Source organism: Notolepis coatsorum (assembly GCF_963971535.1).
Source record: "Notolepis coatsorum genome assembly, chromosome: 6".
Lineage (NCBI taxonomy): Eukaryota > Metazoa > Chordata > Actinopteri > Aulopiformes > Paralepididae > Notolepis > Notolepis coatsorum.
In genome coordinates, this window is record NC_140170.1 from 65,434,050 (window position 1) to 65,450,698 (window position 16,649).

A 16,649-nucleotide genomic window follows, 5' to 3' on the forward strand; every position below is an offset into this window, starting at 1 on the left:
GAAAATGGGATTTTGGTCCCCAAAGCTTCAGGCACAAATTGACGTTACACTAGCCAGGTGTTTAACATGCTTACAGGGCAGTGTGCGCAAAGGAGTACCGACAGTGGCGGCTTACACACCCCTCCCTGAGGGACCATTCAGACACCTGATTATGGACTACACAGATATGATAACGCCAGTGCAGGGCAAACGATACCTCCTGGTAGTAGAGGACTGCTTTAGTCGCTGGATTGAGGCCATTCCATCTAAACACAAGAACGCGGACACAGTGATCAAGTTCCTGTGTCGCGAGGTCGTTCCGAGATTTGGAATTCCCGCAATATTACAAAGCGATAATGGCCGCGAGTTCATCGACAAGGTGGTTAAAGGGCTGATGCAGAAATTAGGTATAAGACAGCGCCTTTCCTGTGTCTATAGTCCCGGGTCGCAGGGAAAGGTGGAAAGGGCCAATCTGGTCATTAAAAACAAACTGTTGAAAATCTGTATGCAAACTAAGCTTAACTGGATTGATGCTTTGCCACTTGCTCTGATGGCTATTAGAAGCAGCGTAAACCGCCAAACACAGCTAACACCGCATGAAATGCTTACAGGCCGCAGCATGCCAGCACCGCCATTTAGACACCTGGCTAGGGGCCCGGCATTAGATATTTTTGAGCAAGATCTGAAAAAATATCTTCAGCAAGTGACTAAAATACATGAAGCTGTGTTTCGACAGGAGCAGAGAAAGGAGAAAAGGGGGGTGAAGGAGGCGGAGAAGGAAGCCACCAAACCGAGGCTGATCCCTGGGGACCTGGTCTTCGTAAAGGTCCACAAGAGAAAGTGGTCATCACCCCGGAGAGAGGGCCCGTATGAGGTGATCCGATCAACTGGAACGGCAGTCCAAGTCAAAGGATCAGCGACCTGGTTCCACTTCAATCACTGCATAAAGGCCAGCGGCGATCTCTTGGGGGATACAATCGATCGCAGTTATGCAGAACCCGACATGGAGGGCCCGAGACGGCAACTGGAAGGTGCAGTGCCTGCTGATGCTCCCGCAGATGTTGGCAGCAGTGTGCGGACGGTCGGCCGGGGGCAACGACGTCATTGAGAACCGTCACGGTCGACCCGTCCTTGAGGATGACGGGTTTGAGTGGGTAGGAGTCCCACGGGGTCCCGCTCAGGCTCAAGTACCGGCAGGCTTTCATGACCAGGCTCAGAATCAGGCGCCCCCTCTGCCCTCCATCGAGGAAGGGGGGGAGAAGATAAGACTACAACCAAAAGGGGTGTTTCCCGGAGGACCGCAAGGGCATGTTTTTGATTTTGACCATTCCCCCGTTACAGGCGGGGATACTTACCACTATACTAACGAGGATCGGGTTGTGAAATGTGCGGTGTCAATGTTGGTGTCAGCAATACGCCCTGAGCAGTATCACAATATGTGTGTAATCATCATCCATTGGAGTGCAGAGCGTAACAGAATGAGATTGAGTTTAGAGGTGGGACGGTGGACGGTGGCGCTAAAAGAGGCAACGAAGTTCTGCTCGCTACCATCTGCCTCTAAATACTACTTAAGATCCGTTTCATGTTGGGCCGCTGAATGCACGGTGCGCATAGACCGTCCTGAGAGGCATATAGTGCGTGCATATGCCAACGCTACATTGACGGAGGTAGTAGACGTGGACGGGAGAGCTGACGTCTCCATTTGCGCAACTGCGGTGGGGGTAGAAAGGAGGGTTGAGCCTGTCCCGAACCAAGCACAGGGGACAGGGGTGAGGGGAAAAAGGGAGGTCAAGGACACTGAGTCGGAAGAGGTGGGGGGACATGATATGTTCCAGAGGACAGCCGGAACGTTGAGGGACTCAGTGGGCTCACTCTGGGCCAGGTTGAGGGGTTTGCTTCCTCCCGGGGAACAAGATGGGGGCGACTATGACTATGACGAGGAAGACCCGGAGGCTGACCCGATGTATAGGGCGGCTTTAGGGAATGAGTGGTTTAAGTGGGTCCAGTACACGAGCGCGCAGAATCAGATAGAGGATTGTTATGTCTGCTCCAAGGCACGTCCGGATAGGCTGCTGGTGAAGGGCACGAAGTTCAGTTGGGCTCAGTGTGACAGGGACGCAGAGGCATGGGAGGGGCCCCATAATAGTCGCCCTTGGTGCGAGTGTTTGGGGTTTCTCGGCTCTAGTCGTTTTAAGGCGGCAGGAAACGTCACGGATTTCAAGGATGTCACTATGCGGGAACGTTGTAGGAAATTGGATGTACGTGTGCAGGGGGTAGCGACGGGGTTGCCAATACCCAGAGGTGTCAAACTATGGCTGACCAAGGATTTTGAGTGCTTGCAAAAGGAGGGGACCCGGGACGTAGGGGAGGTGGCAGAGGGGCGGTGCACTACTATTTGGAGCATCACGACTAACTGCACGAAAGAAGGAAAGTGTGGACACGGGGTCGTGTTAAAGGGAGTGGATACCAACCCACGGCCTGTAGCTTGCCCTTTTCATGTCCAGGATATAGCACTGGCGGACCAATACTGGCTCTGCGGCGGTAGGAGGTTGAGGAATACACTTCCTTTAGATTGGTCAGGTAGATGTGCCCGGGTTCAGGCGATCATGCCAATGGTGGTCCTACCATTATCAGTGACGGAAGGACCTTCTGAGTCTCCTATCTCTCGAACGAAGCTACAAGGCAGACCCAAGGGTGTATCTGGACAGCATAGGACAGCCAAGGGGCATTCCAGCCGAGTTCATGGCTAAGAATGAGATTGCGGCAGGGTTTGAGTCTATTCTGCCATGGATATCGGTCAATAAGAACACCGGGTGGATCAACCATTTGTTTTACAATCAGCAGCGGTATCTCAACTACACCGAGGAGGCGTTGGATGCAATGGGGGACCAGATGCACGCGACCAGTACGGTGGCGTGGCAGAATAGACAGGCTCTGAACTGGTTAATGGCGGAGAAGGGTGGAGTCTGTTCCATGTTTGGACAGTACTGCTGCACATTCATTCCGACGAATGTGGGGCCAGGGGGAAAGTTCTCCGAGGCCATGGCTAAGCTGAAGGATTTGAGGGAGGAGTTGAGGGGGAATTCTGGCCGGAATGAAGAATGGTGGGGGAGTGGGGTGTTTGAAAGATTGGGACAGTGGGGAAGCATAATGATGCAGACGGGGATATCCATTGGGGTGGCAGGGTTGATATTGGTTCTCCTTTTCTGTTGTGGTATGCCTCTCTTGGGTAGGCTGGTAACTTCACACGTAACGAGCCGAATGCTGATGGTGGGGCAGAAAGAGATTGAGCCACCAATCGGGCCATGCCCTCAGCTCTATGCTGCCTTAAAGGGAGACGAGGGGATGGAGGATTAGGGGTATGGTGAGGAAGGGACATTTTCTTTTTGTTTGGTTCAGTTTTGTTTGTTTTATTCCTTTGACTAGGCGTATGGTGAGGAAGGGACATTTTCTTTTTGTTTGGTTCAGTTTTGTTTGTTTTATTCCTTTTTACTTCAAAAAAAAAAAAAAAAAAGGGAAAAAAAGGGAAAGAGAAAACAACATGTAAGGTTTTTTTGAAGACATTTTGTATTGGTTCTTTCCTTTAAGAGTGACGGGGGATGGTCTGAGTGGATGGTTTATTTTTTATTATTTTGGTTTATTTTGCTCATGGTCCTGGTCAAACCGGAATGGGAAGGGGCATCGGTATGGAATGGTACGGAGTGTCGGTTCTGAGCCTGAGGAAGCATTGAGAAGAAGTGTTCTGGGGATCGGTTCTGGGGACTGAAGGGACAAAGGGGGGGGCTGACGCAGTGGGCAAGATGGGCACCTCCCGTTCTGGCATGTCGTGACATGTTTGTATAGGACTGGAGGTGTGAAGATGGGGGGGACACGTTGTGAGGTCGGGACCAGCGCCTCCTGTCCCGGCATGGGGACATGTTTCTACGGGGACTGGAGGTGTGGCGTGGTGGTTGCTGTATTGGCAAAATGTGACTTTTGGCAATACGGTGAAGAGACTATGGCGTGGGCATGGAAGGGGGGCTGAGCGATGGACACTAGGACTCAATGTTATGGAAGAGACAATGTCATTTTTTTTGGGGAGGGATGTTCTATGTTTAGTTCTGACGGTCAACTTCTCCTTTTCCTGATGAGAGTCGCGGTTTCCGGCCGGAACTGTGGCTCATTTGGTAAGCGGTGGAGGTTGGGGGGATTTGTCTGTCAGGTTAGGATTATAAGTTGGGGTATTTTTTTGATGTTTTATTATTACTCTTGTTTTGAGCGGTTTTGTGTTTATTGTGAGAACGGTAGTCAGCCTTTGTTGGTCCGTTAGGGGTCCAGTGAATGAAGTAAGCGTTCTTGTTTAGTTAGACATTTAAAATTTATTATATGGCTAGGTTTCTTGTTTAGATTAGGCATTTAAACTTTTATTATATAAATATGGTTTCTCGTTTAGTTAGACGTTCACATTTTCTTGATTATATGATTTGGGTGGGACTAGGGATAGCCCCAAATGGGGGAATGTTGTGGAAAATGTGTATATAGGGGGGACTAGTTTAATATAGGTCAACTAGAAGTGCTGAAAGACACTAGGGCGACAGTCCGGCTGATGTTCTTAAAACAACTTTAAGTACATGACAGATAGGGACAGATAGACATTTCAGTACATCACATCTTGTTCTTTTAATCTTGTAACATCTTGTTCTCTCTTTCACACACACACATATACACACACACATCTCACTCACTCACATACACACACACTCATTTTAATCTTGATTCCAGACTCCAGCTTTATCTGTCTTCGATGTTAAATCTGTGTCATCTTAATATTTTATCTCTCTTCGATGTTAAATCTATGTGTCATCTTAATGTCTTTATCTCTCTTCGATGTTAAATCTATGTGTCATCTTAATGTACGTCATGTCATATCTGATATAATATGTCACGTCATCATATCTGTCATGTGGGGGCAGGGCTGGGAAGGTATTATCTGACAAGCACAGGGGTTGGGAGGTTAGAGTGTTTTTGTTCAGCTGTGGTGACCGTCTGCTAGATCCATAGCTCTGCTGTTAAACTTTCTTTCATTAAATAAATTGCCTGTTGAAATTGGAAATATCGTCTCCTGCTGTGTTAACAACTACTCAGCCACAACAGTGCCCTAGACCCTTGTCTTGACGAGGCCCTGGAGCTCCGTGCGGAGGGAGGGGGGGTTGCCCTGGCTATCAGTTGCTCCATTATCTGCGCTAGTAATCGGTCGCGCTCGGCTTCGCGCTTGATGTGAGCGAGGTCGCGCTCTGCTTCGCGCTGGGCTTGGGCTGCGTCGCGCTGTGCATTGGCGGCTTCGCGCTGTGCATCGGCGGCGGCGCGCTGGGCTTCGGCGCGGTCTCTTTCCATATTCTCTTCCGTCTGGAGGCGTCTGGTCTCCAGGCATATGCGGTCGTCTTCACTCCTTTGCTGCGCCTGGAAGCGCTCTCGCTGGGTCGCAGAGTGTTCGCGTTCACTAAGGGCTTGCGCTTGGAGTTGCGCGTGGAAGCGTTCTCTTTGGTCTGCAGATTGTTCGCGCTCACTTAGTTGTTGAGCCTGCAGGCGGTCTCTTTCCATGGTAGAGTGTTCGCGCTCACTTTGGTGTTGCGAGCGGAGGCGCTCTTGTTCCATGGAAGAATGTTCGCGCTCGCTAAGCGTCTGTGCTTGGAGTCGATCGCGTTCAGTGGAGGCTGCCAGGGTGGCGATAAATGCCTGCGCCAGCATCTTGTCCGCCTCGCTGGGGGAAGACACTGATGGAGGTGATCGGCTTCTGGCAGTGCTCGTTGGAGATCCGTTCTCCTGTCGCACTCCGAGGAGGTCCATCTCCTGGGTGCGCGTCTCTTCTGGTGGTGGGTCGGGTTCCGTCCCTGGAGGGCTTTCTTTATCCTGGAGCTCTCCGGGGACTATCCCGTTGACGTTGGCGGGGGGTAAAGTCATGTCATGTCCCTCCTGGTCCCCCCCGTGAGCTTGGTCAGTTACGTTAGAACCCACTAGGGTCTCTACTGGCAGGGTCGCCTGGTCGGTAGGGTTTGGCATACTTTTACTATCCGCTTTTTCCGCGTTTAACGTCTGTATAAAGCTAGGTAGTAGACTGGCAGCGTAGTCCTCTAGGTAAGGAGGTGGCTGCCGTCTGCGCTGCGGGCAATCTAGCTTAGGAGAACCGTTTGTGGAGTGTTCATCGCTGGCCATGTCAATATTAATATTATATTAATATTACGCTAATTACCATCCGGCTCGAAGGACCAATTGTAACTGAGGCGTACAATTCCCTGACTGTATTGAATAAGTATGGTATCATTAAACCACTACTGAGTTATGTACATTACTACTGGCCATACAGTACACATGTATATGAGATGAACACCCACACAATAACACGGCTTAACAAGAAAGTACTGTTTATAATAATATTTATTAGAAGAGCACCAAGATTATCTTACATTTATTAAGATTGAGAGTTGCGCTTGTAAGGCGAAGAATGTGCATGAATAGGTCAAGAGCGTAAGTCCATGAGCATATTACGAAGGGGATAATTAATACCACCTGTAGCATAAGAATTATATATGGTACACTAGTAGGTCAGCTGGAGATACTAAGGGGGTTCCCTCCGGTTGTAAGCCAGCAGGGGAGAGGATTTGTCGGTAGCAAAAGTCTGGATCAACGAGGAATAAGGAGACTCCAGGTACAGGAGACAGTGCAATAATCCCTTGATCCGTAGACAAAGCAATAGCTATTCTCCGGTGTGCAGTGCCGCATGGAGGAAAGCTAGCCAGCCTCAGAGTCCTAGAGGCGGGCTCGACGGTGCTCCTCACAGGGTAAATCCCACACGGTAGTGGGGGTAGACGATTCTCTGCTCCAACAGCCACAGGACCAAAGCATTATAATCCAGCCGAAAAGGGCTCTGTAGTCGTCGGTGTAGGTTATCCAGTGTACATATCCACACGGTTCTCGTCTAGGGCTCCTCGGATGACGGCACAAGGTTAGGCCGCCCAGCCTGGATAAGCACACTAGCTCGGTACGATGAAACGTTGGTAATGCTGGTCACTGTAGAACGGTAGCCGCACGATACACTATACATAATAGACTATTACTTAATAATAGAATAGGTCGAACTCGACGATACAGCGTTAAACTCTGACACTTCAGCTATCAATTCGCACGCGGTCTCAAGGCTCTATTTCGGGGCAAAACGGGCCCACTTCACAGCACGTTGTATCGTGGTGTGAGGCTTCAACTTATTACGGTAACACTGCTGTATTCACCTGCGACGTATTTATACGTAAGGTGAATAATCTAGTACCAGCCTTATTTCTGTCTCATATTACTGCGCAGAACCGGGCATGTCCAGGCATGTCTTAGCGGTGACTTTGAACTAGACATTGGGGGTATGGCCATGGCGCCTAGGGGATCGCTGTCCAATAGGAGAACGAATATTATGGTCTGGCCTGTACTAGGTAAAGGGATATTCCGTGTATATGTACAAAGAATATACAAGGGATATCAGACGATATACAAATACTATACAATATATCTCAAGTAATAAATATATATATTCGGTTTAATCTGACCCTTTGTAACAATATCAGTCACTAGGTGTGGGAGGGCCCAAGGAGGTAATCAGGGAAGTGAGAGCGAGTTGGGGAGTACTGCTGACCGCCCCAGAGAGGCGAGGAGGACCAGAGCACCAAACCAGGTTGGTAAATCCCGGGCCCCATTCACTCCCACTACCGGGTCCCAGGTTGACGCTCCAGGCCCAAAGACGAGGGTGCAGTCATACGGAGCTCTACTGTGTCCAGCTACCTTGTGACTGCCAGCAACCGTTCCCACGAAGCAGGGATAATCCACCCTGCTACATTTGGCGTCACGAACAGGATCAACATCCTAACTTACTCCCTTGACCGGGACCCGTAGAGAGACCCACGATGTCCAAAGAGGAGACCCACGCCGCGCAGGAGATGGCGGCGAAGTTTGAGGAGCTGCAGGAGGAGTGTCGGGCTCAGGCGGCACTACTAAAGCAGCAAGCCGAAGCGATGAAGGAGTTGATCGAACAGGCACTCCAAGAGAAGCGCTACACTCAGGCGGCCCTAAAGGAGCAACGAGACGGCCAGGACGCCGCCGCCGAGGAAAGGAAAGAGGAGGCCGAACGCATGGAGGAACTGACCGCACAGGTGGGGGCCCTGGCGAACCAAGCCCACACACAAGCCGGCATGCTGGACCGACAGGCCTTGACCCTTGAGAAGAATCAGGTCGCTCTCGACCGGTACGGTCGCGAACCCCGCACCGGCCCCTCCACCGTGTACGTCCAACGAGAGCGGAAGTGCAGCGAGTTTGGAGGTGAAAAAGAGAAGGGGGAACTGCCTGTGGAGGACTGGATCCAGGCAATGAGGACCCATCTCCGTGCCAGTCGAGTGCCCGCGGAGGAACAAGCAGAGGTCGTACAGCTCCACCTCAAAGGCGAGGCGAAGCAGACGGTGAGCCTCCTGACAGAGGGAACCGCCCCCGACACAGAAGCCTTGTTCGCGCTCCTCGAAGAGACCTATGGAGACAAGGTCCCTGTCTGTGTCCGCCTGGGGGAGTTTTACGACCGGAGGCAGGCCACCGGGGAGACTGTGAGATAATTCGCCTACGACCTGCTAGAGAGGATTCGTCGCCTAAGACGTCGGGCGCCTAACCAGGTCACCGACGCCGCCGCCCTGCTGCCGGAACAGTTTGTGGGGGGCCTCCGAGACGAGACCCTGAGGCGAGAAATGCGGAAGTACCTGAGGGAGGACGGGACGTGGCCGTTTCCCCAGGTACTGAAGGCGGCGACCGACTGGTCCGAAGAGGAGGTAGTCCTGCCCCCGGCGAGGGGTGCCGCCCGGGGCGTGATACACGGCATCGCCGTGAAGAGGTGCGAGCCACCTCTGGACATAGCCGCACTACAGGAGTCCATCCGACAGCTCTTCGCCGGCCAGGAGCAGTTGGGCGCGCGCATGGAGCAGCTCTCCCAGGCGTTTCAACAGGAGCGAGACACACCCCAGAGAGGCTTCGCCGGAAGCCGACGGAGGGGCGACGTGCCCTCTACCCCGCGCAGACTACCCCGCCGGAGCGAGGATGGGAGACTGATCTGCTACACCTGTCAACAGCCCGGCCATATCGGTCGCGAGTGCCCCCGCGCGATGGGAGAATCACGCCCGACGGAAGCACCGGGCGGTGAGGTTCCTCTCCCACCAGTACAGGGCGCCACCCACACAGCAGCAGGCGGGTCGTCCGACCTGGCGACCGCCAGACCATGGTCTGAGGGGGGAGGTGTGGTAGCGTGCCGTAGGATTCGACACCACTGCGGCCGGCCCGACGGAAGCGCTGACGCCCGGTCACGCATCCCGATGCGGTCAGAACCAGAGGCTGTACCTACGGAGAAGGAGCGACGGAAGGCTGCGGCGGAGGCCGCGGGAGCCACAGCGAAGCGCATCCATGACCGAAAGTCCAGGGGGGACCCTACGCCCTACCCGGTGGTGACCCCGAGCCACGAGGGGACGCCGGTGTTCGTTGTCGGGCCCCTCGGGTCGTCGCTGAAGACGCGCCGGACGAGGGAGGAGAGGTGGAGTCGGACCCCTCGGGAGAGGACGGCAAAGACGAGGGGCGAAGAGGGCGCCGCGAGCGGCCCGTCAGAGGCCTCGGAGGGCGAAGCCGTGGCCGAGGACCTGCCAACAGAGACAGACGAATCTGACACAGAGTCAGACGCAAGGGGGGTCGAGCGAACCCGGCCCCAGCTGAATGACAGAGGTCAGCCACTCGCTCTGGTTTTCCAGGACCATGTGCGAAGGTGTCTTGGTGAAACAAGGTGTGTGAAACTGTTAGCATAAGGTGTGATTGTCGATCTATGTGTGAAACTGTTGGTCTCAGGACCGTTTTCATGCATGTGTTGGTTGGTGTTTTATTGAGTTAACTTGCAGAGGACTTAGCAAGTTCAAAGTGGGGGGAAATGTAGCAACCTGAAAATATACCTATTATTCAGATGTGCTGACTTGCCTTTTATCTCCCCTTTGTGCACCAAGACATTCTAATTAGTTTCCACTGATATTCTCACGAACAATGATGCGAGCTCCTCCTCCTTCTATCGCTGGAATATGGATTATGAACAGGGTTACTGGACCATACTCTATCAGTCTTTTCCCTGTGTGACTAGTTGGCGGTACCAGCAGGGGGCGGTGGCAGGCAGAGAGTGTCGGAGAGAGATGGAAGGAAATATATGGAGGCGGAAGAGGGAAGGCGAGCCTCTTCTGCTTGGGATGTTGCTGTGAACGGTCGCAGCTGCAACGGGAGGTGCTTTGGAATAGCCCTGTTAAAGAACCCCCAGAGAGCCCCGCCGGAGCGAGCGACGGGTTATCTTAAGAGTATCCGTGATAGTGCGTGAGTAAGAGACACTGAGCCACAGGACTGACGTCCATAGTTGTCGGGTTACAGTAGCAGTGTGACGGTATAATTAGCGTGCGGCTAACGGCTATATCGACTCCAGTGCAACCCTAGCGCGAGGCGCTGAAGAAGACCGGTGGTATAGTCAACCACGTTGCGCCACAGTATAATCGTGTAGCAGGTGGGCTGTTTGGGACCCAGAGTGTAGCTTCAGTGTGAGTGAGGGCGAGTTTATATATGCGCGCCGTCGACTCTGCACCGGCTGTTTACAACCGTTCTGCACCGGCTGACTTCAGGCCAACACGGGAGATCGTCCCGACCGGCAGAGGTCGCCAACATCCAGCACACGCTCTCAGCTCACTACTGCCCCTGCTCCAGCCCCGCCTGCTAGCACCCGCGACGAGAGCTTTCGACGCCATCTTGCCACCCGGACGGTGGTGGTGCGGCGCGGCCGCCATTTTGGGTTGAGTACAATTGAGCATCAATGCTCCGGATCTATTACACAGTACACAGTGTGGTGCAGCCTGCGGGTGAAGCTAACGTTGCTAACCACAGTTCTAGGGGTACCCCATTAACAATACATGCCGGCATTAGCATAGGACTTGTGTTTGGTATTTGTGGGCCCACCTTGTGATTTCTTTTCATTTTCTTTGAGTGTGATAACGTGTTTGTGTTTAATAATATTTTCCCATCTAATTAACCCTTTCCCTGTAGGGAGGTTACAGACCTGGTGTATTATAAATAAAGCCTAGAGAGGTATTATTCTTGCCGTATAATTAAAGCCTGTCAGAGGTATTATACAGGGTAAAGACCCAGACGTGGGCGATGAGTCAAACACATTGAAGTATATTATCCCTGATATTAACCCAGAGGTGGGTGTATAATATACGTGTTTATGAGGTATGGAGTTACAAACGGAACTATAGTGGGACTTCAGTCCATTTGGTCACTATTATTAAATCATTGTAACTGACCAGTAGAATTAACATTAAAGAATTAGATGGGAGTTCTGTGTGCGTGTCTATCCATGAGCCGTTTAACAACTCTTTTGGTGTGGGTAACGTTAACATAATCAACCCCTTCCTACCCCACTCTCCCCTTTTCATTGTAAGGTTTCTAGTGGTCATCATGGGAGGGTACTGCTTGCGGGAGGGACGAATCTATTTAGGTATATCAGTCACTAGGTGTGGGAGGGCCCAAGGAGGTAATCAGGGAAGTGAGAGCGAGTTGGGGAGTACTGCTGACCGCCCCAGAGAGGCGAGGAGAACCAGAGCACCAAACCAGGTTGGTAAATCCCGGGCCCCATTCACTCCCACTACCGGGTCCCAGGTTGACACTCCAGGCCCAAAGACGAGGGTGCAGTCAGACGGAGCTCTACTGTGTCCAGCTACCTTGTGACTGCCAGCAACCGTTCCCACGAAGCAGGGATAATCCACCCTGCTACACATACATGACATACAGATAGACAGTACCTTACTACATCATCATTGGAATGGAATTTTGGAACCTATGGAACCCGTTCTAGTAACTGGCTGGTCCTTAAGGTCCCCCAATTTGCTCAGAACAGGGTAAATCTGCATTTCATTATGATGCCCCTCTATAGCTCATGGAATGAACTCCAACAGTCCTGAAAGCTTGAGATTCTCTCTGTTGCAGAGTTTAACTCCTTGATCTCCACCCTTTGTCAATCAAGTTGTGCATGTTTTATTTGATTTGTTATCCTTGCTTTTTGCCTCATTTTGTTTGTTGCCATTCGAGTTTAAATACAGATTTGAAATTAAATATCTACAATACATTATATCCTACACAAATCCAAACTGTAAAATAATTTCTGGAGCTCTATGAATCAAATGTTTTAGAGCACATGTTTTTGGGGCGTTTTAGCACGACTGTGTAAAATTCATACATTGATTTATTAATAATGCCGAAATAATAAGGGGCGTGTGTGCCACTGTTGCCGAGTAACGGTGCTCCTTATTATTTCGTCATTATTAACACTTCAAATCAAGTTTGATAGGAATCAAATGGTTTTATCAGCACATTATTTCCCGCTGTTTTGGCTCGACTGTGAATTTCATACATAATTATGTGATGATGATAGTCTTCTTCCTGGTTAAAAGAAAATAAAATAAATACGGGGGGGGGGGGCACCGGAAGCAGAGGGGGCGTCTCCTCGCCTGAGCTCTATAAATACTAGGGCGCCACAGGCCGTGCGTTACAAGTTACTGCATCGACCCTTTACCGTCGGCCAAGGTAATTTAAAAACACCGAAGTCCAACTCCCTGCATCAGTAAAAAATGGTGAGTAGTCGACCACACGCCGAGGAAGTTAAAATGTATTATTTGAACAAATGATGTATATTAGACAGATAATAACCTGGTTGTAAAGGCTCGTTATGGCTCCCATCAGTAGCCAGGAGCGCGCCTCTATATACGCAGCTCCATCAGAAGGCTAGGAGCGCATCCTACGCAGACCGGTCCATAGCGTTATAAGATAACATGCTTAATAATAATAACCCAGACGGGGTAATAAATACGTGTCACTGGAAAGGTTCCTATATCATTATGAATTGAAAGTGGGGGACCCTGATGTAAACAAGACAAACGTCTTTCTCTGCTCTGCATCCCCTATATATATATTCTATACCCATTCTGCAATCTGTTAAATAAAGTTTTCATTCGTTCATTCATGCATTCATTCATTCCTCCAGATCTTTCAAAGACAACGTGAGAAATATATTGAACAGTATAGCTATTATATTGTCTATATAGGCCGTGGTTTTGCGGGGGATAAAATCAGTCAATTGAGATAATAACCCCACTAAAAAATGTGTTGCTTCCTTCAAAATGTAAGAAATGTTTCAGACATTGAACTAGGCTAATATATTGTCTCGGTCCAGCAGAAGCATGCACAAATATACACGTCAGTTTCTCTGATTTACATCATGCACAGGTATTATCGGAGATGGGCGTGGAACATTCGAGCACTTTTCATAATCCTGTTAGCCATCCATCCCCCACCGCCTCAGGCCTACTTGGGTGCAAGAAAATATTATATATCCACACAAGGAACCTTTGGTATAGCAGAACATTTTTATTTAATATGGCACTGGGATGTTTATTAACCGAGCCAACGCGTTCTGCTAGCTACAGTGTAAGCAGTCACACAGCGTGATATATCCACGCAGATTCATAATCATAACGACGATGGTCTGACTGGAAATCACGCCACCTGTAATAGAGAGATGACAATATTTTTTGACTGTGGTTTTCTTACAAAAGCAAAGCACCAAAGCATCGCAGACTATAACTTGATTCTTCACTGGGAGGAGGTCAAGTACACCATACCTCTTCATATGTCTAGTGTGGGGTGCTGGTGCACGGTCGTATGGGAGGGTGCACGTATGGGTGGATGCACTGTGCACATATTATGGGTGGGTGCACATAATATGGCATATTTGGGTGGGTGCACAGAGCAAGACTGCCTGTCAGCTGTCTGTGTTGCCTAGTGCTGCATTGCGCAGTGCAGACACCTACAGTACCGCATAGGGTGCTTGTCACCTCAGAGACGTGCCTTAGATCCGTTGATTTGTTCATTTGTCAGTCAGTTTGCAGCTTGTCATTCCCCGTGAAGATGCTGGTTATAAAGGAGTTTCAGTACAATTTAAAATCTTGTTTTTCCAATCTCATTGCATCCTCTTTCCCTGTGATGTGACTGCATTACATTGCAGAAGGTGTATTGTATTGTATATAACGTGAATGTTGCTGTTGTGTATGATGATACATCCCTTTGATATCTCCCCCCCCCCCCTGGATTTCAACTAAATCAAGCCATTTCAGATATCCAATTTGCTTCCTCTGAAATATGAGGACTAGTTTAATTTAATTGGTTAATCCAATGACAATTAATACACACAGGTTACTCTGATTGGCCCATCAGTCACATCTATCTGAGGATATGTGATAGTGAACAGAGGGCCACGCCCCCTCAGCCAACTGTGGTGAGAGGGTGACCTATAATGATACATGTGATGCTGAAAATAATTATACTTATGACATTAACATTCCATAATAAGAATTATTAAAAGCATTATTAGAATTAAAACATCATAGAATAGAATAGAAGTACTTTAATCCCCAAGATAAAATTCAGCACCACATATATCGCTCACAATAAACATTTAGGTAGTCAAAAATAAAAAATAAGAACAAGAATACACAGTCAAAGATATACATTCTAAAATATGTATATACATTCTAAAATATACAGTCCAAAAATATACAGTAAAATGTATATACAAGGATATACAAGGATTTATACTGTTACTCTGTGCTCAGTGAGGCACAGTGAGGCATTATACAGTCTGATGAAGGACTTCCTGTGATGTTCAGTGTTGCATCTTGGGAGTCTGAGTTGTCCATGATGGTGTGGAGCTTAGTGAGACTACTGTATCTTTAAGACATGCAACTACTTTGTAAATCTATGGAAGGATTGTCAGTCACTGTTTGCAGGTATATATTTTAATTTAATTAAATTTCAAACCTTTATTTCAACTTGTAAGACACTGAGGTTACCCTAATTTACAGCGACGACAAGCTTACAAAGCAAGACACTCAGAGAATACTTGTAGAATAGGTTCCAAGATTCCATTCCAACAGTGTTGTGATGTAAGAGGGAAGTTTACCAATAAGGGCTTGTAAACAAATACCAATCATTCTTTTCATAAAGGACACAGTGGTGGGTATCATACACATCACCAGTAATACATCTGAGGGCTGCCTATAAATCACATCACCATAGTCTGAAATATATAAGAAAACAGCTTCAACAATCCTCTTTATACTAATCATGGAAAAGCTGGATCTATTTCTGTACAGGAAGCCAATTTTCGGGAACTTAAATGAAAATGTTGAGCCACAAGCTAAATGCCCTTTCTTGTAATCTTCAAAGCTAATCAGTTGGAACAATGCTCTTGTAAACGACCACCAGTAATGTCCTGCAGCAAGCCCACAAGGAAGGCTACAGCCCCCAGCCATTATCCCTCAAGATAATCTCCTTAGTCCACGCAGAGGGCAGGAACAGAATTGTGTGCATTCCCAATTTGTGTAAGACAAAATCTTACTGTATAGCTTAAAGGGGCACGTCACCAAAAAAACAATGCAGACTTATTTTGCACATAATCTCACACACATCCAAAAACTCTAAACCGTTTTGCACACATTCATTTAGTTTGACATTTATTGACAGTAAATGATGGTCATTGGGGACATTGTGCTGTGTTAATTATGTAAATGTAGGAAACGTTTTCACATCTTGTCTGTATGGCTATATCACCCCCCCCCCCTCTCTCTTTTCTATCTGTACGCAGCGTGAGTGTATCTCCATCCACGTGGGTCAGGCTGGTGTCCAGATAGGCAATGCCTGCTGGGAGCTGTACTGCCTGGAACACGGGATTCAGCCGAACGGGCAGATGCCCAGCGATAAGACGATCGGAGGCGGAGACGACTCGTACAACACCTTCTTCAGTGAGACCGGAGCCGGCAAGCACGTCCCCAGAGCTGTGTTTGTCGACCTGGAACCCACCGTCATCGGTAATATCTACCGGTCTATTCTCACAACACCCCCTTTTTATTGTGGGCGGGGCCTAGCTGCACTCATGTTATTCTTTTTAGAACCTCTGGGTGGTGCTGCACGCTATCTGCACAGCTCTTTTTCTGTAGGGTTCCAAAGAGCCACCTGATGTTATCCTATAGCCCTTGGCTTCCAGAAGCTCTGGAATCCATCTTGGAAGAGCAGTGTCCTTTTGGAGCCTTTATGAAACTAATATGACTTACATACAGTATTAGTTATATGACTTAAAGAGATTGTTCATTATTGTTCTGTGTTCTTCTTTAACAAAGAAAGTTCTGTGATATTCAATTTCCGTGTAGTTTTTTATTTAGTATATATTATATAGTGATATAACTCATTGATAGGTTCATATGACATAACTGTAGCATACAATAAATGTTTTTTCACGGGAAATTCACTGTATTATTTTACAGATTACTTTTGTTTTTCTACTTTAAGTTTAAATGCCATAAAAATACAGTAAATTACCTTTTATCAAAATATTAACCATTAAATAAAGGTTGTAATCTGTAAATGTATTTGATTTTACTGTAATTTGACAGTAAGTATTTGGCAACCATTGATGCCAGACATTTACCGTTTTCTTGCAGCTTTTTTTTCTTACAGTGTAGATATTCTGATTGTCCTGATCTACTATTGCA

At 48.6% G+C, this 16,649-nt stretch overlaps 1 protein-coding gene across 1 annotated transcript in view; it reads left to right on the forward strand.

Moving 5' to 3' along the window:
* Positions 1 to 15,818: 15,818 nt before the first annotated feature.
* Positions 15,819 to 16,649, forward strand: part of LOC311230979 (tubulin alpha chain-like) — a 3,726-nt gene continuing 2,895 nt past the window's right edge. The window contains exon 1 of the mRNA XM_084317438.1: positions 15,819 to 15,968. Within this exon, the coding sequence (XP_084173564.1) occupies positions 15,848 to 15,968 (121 nt within the window). The 5' untranslated portion in view covers positions 15,819 to 15,847. The remainder of the gene's footprint in view (positions 15,969 to 16,649) is intronic.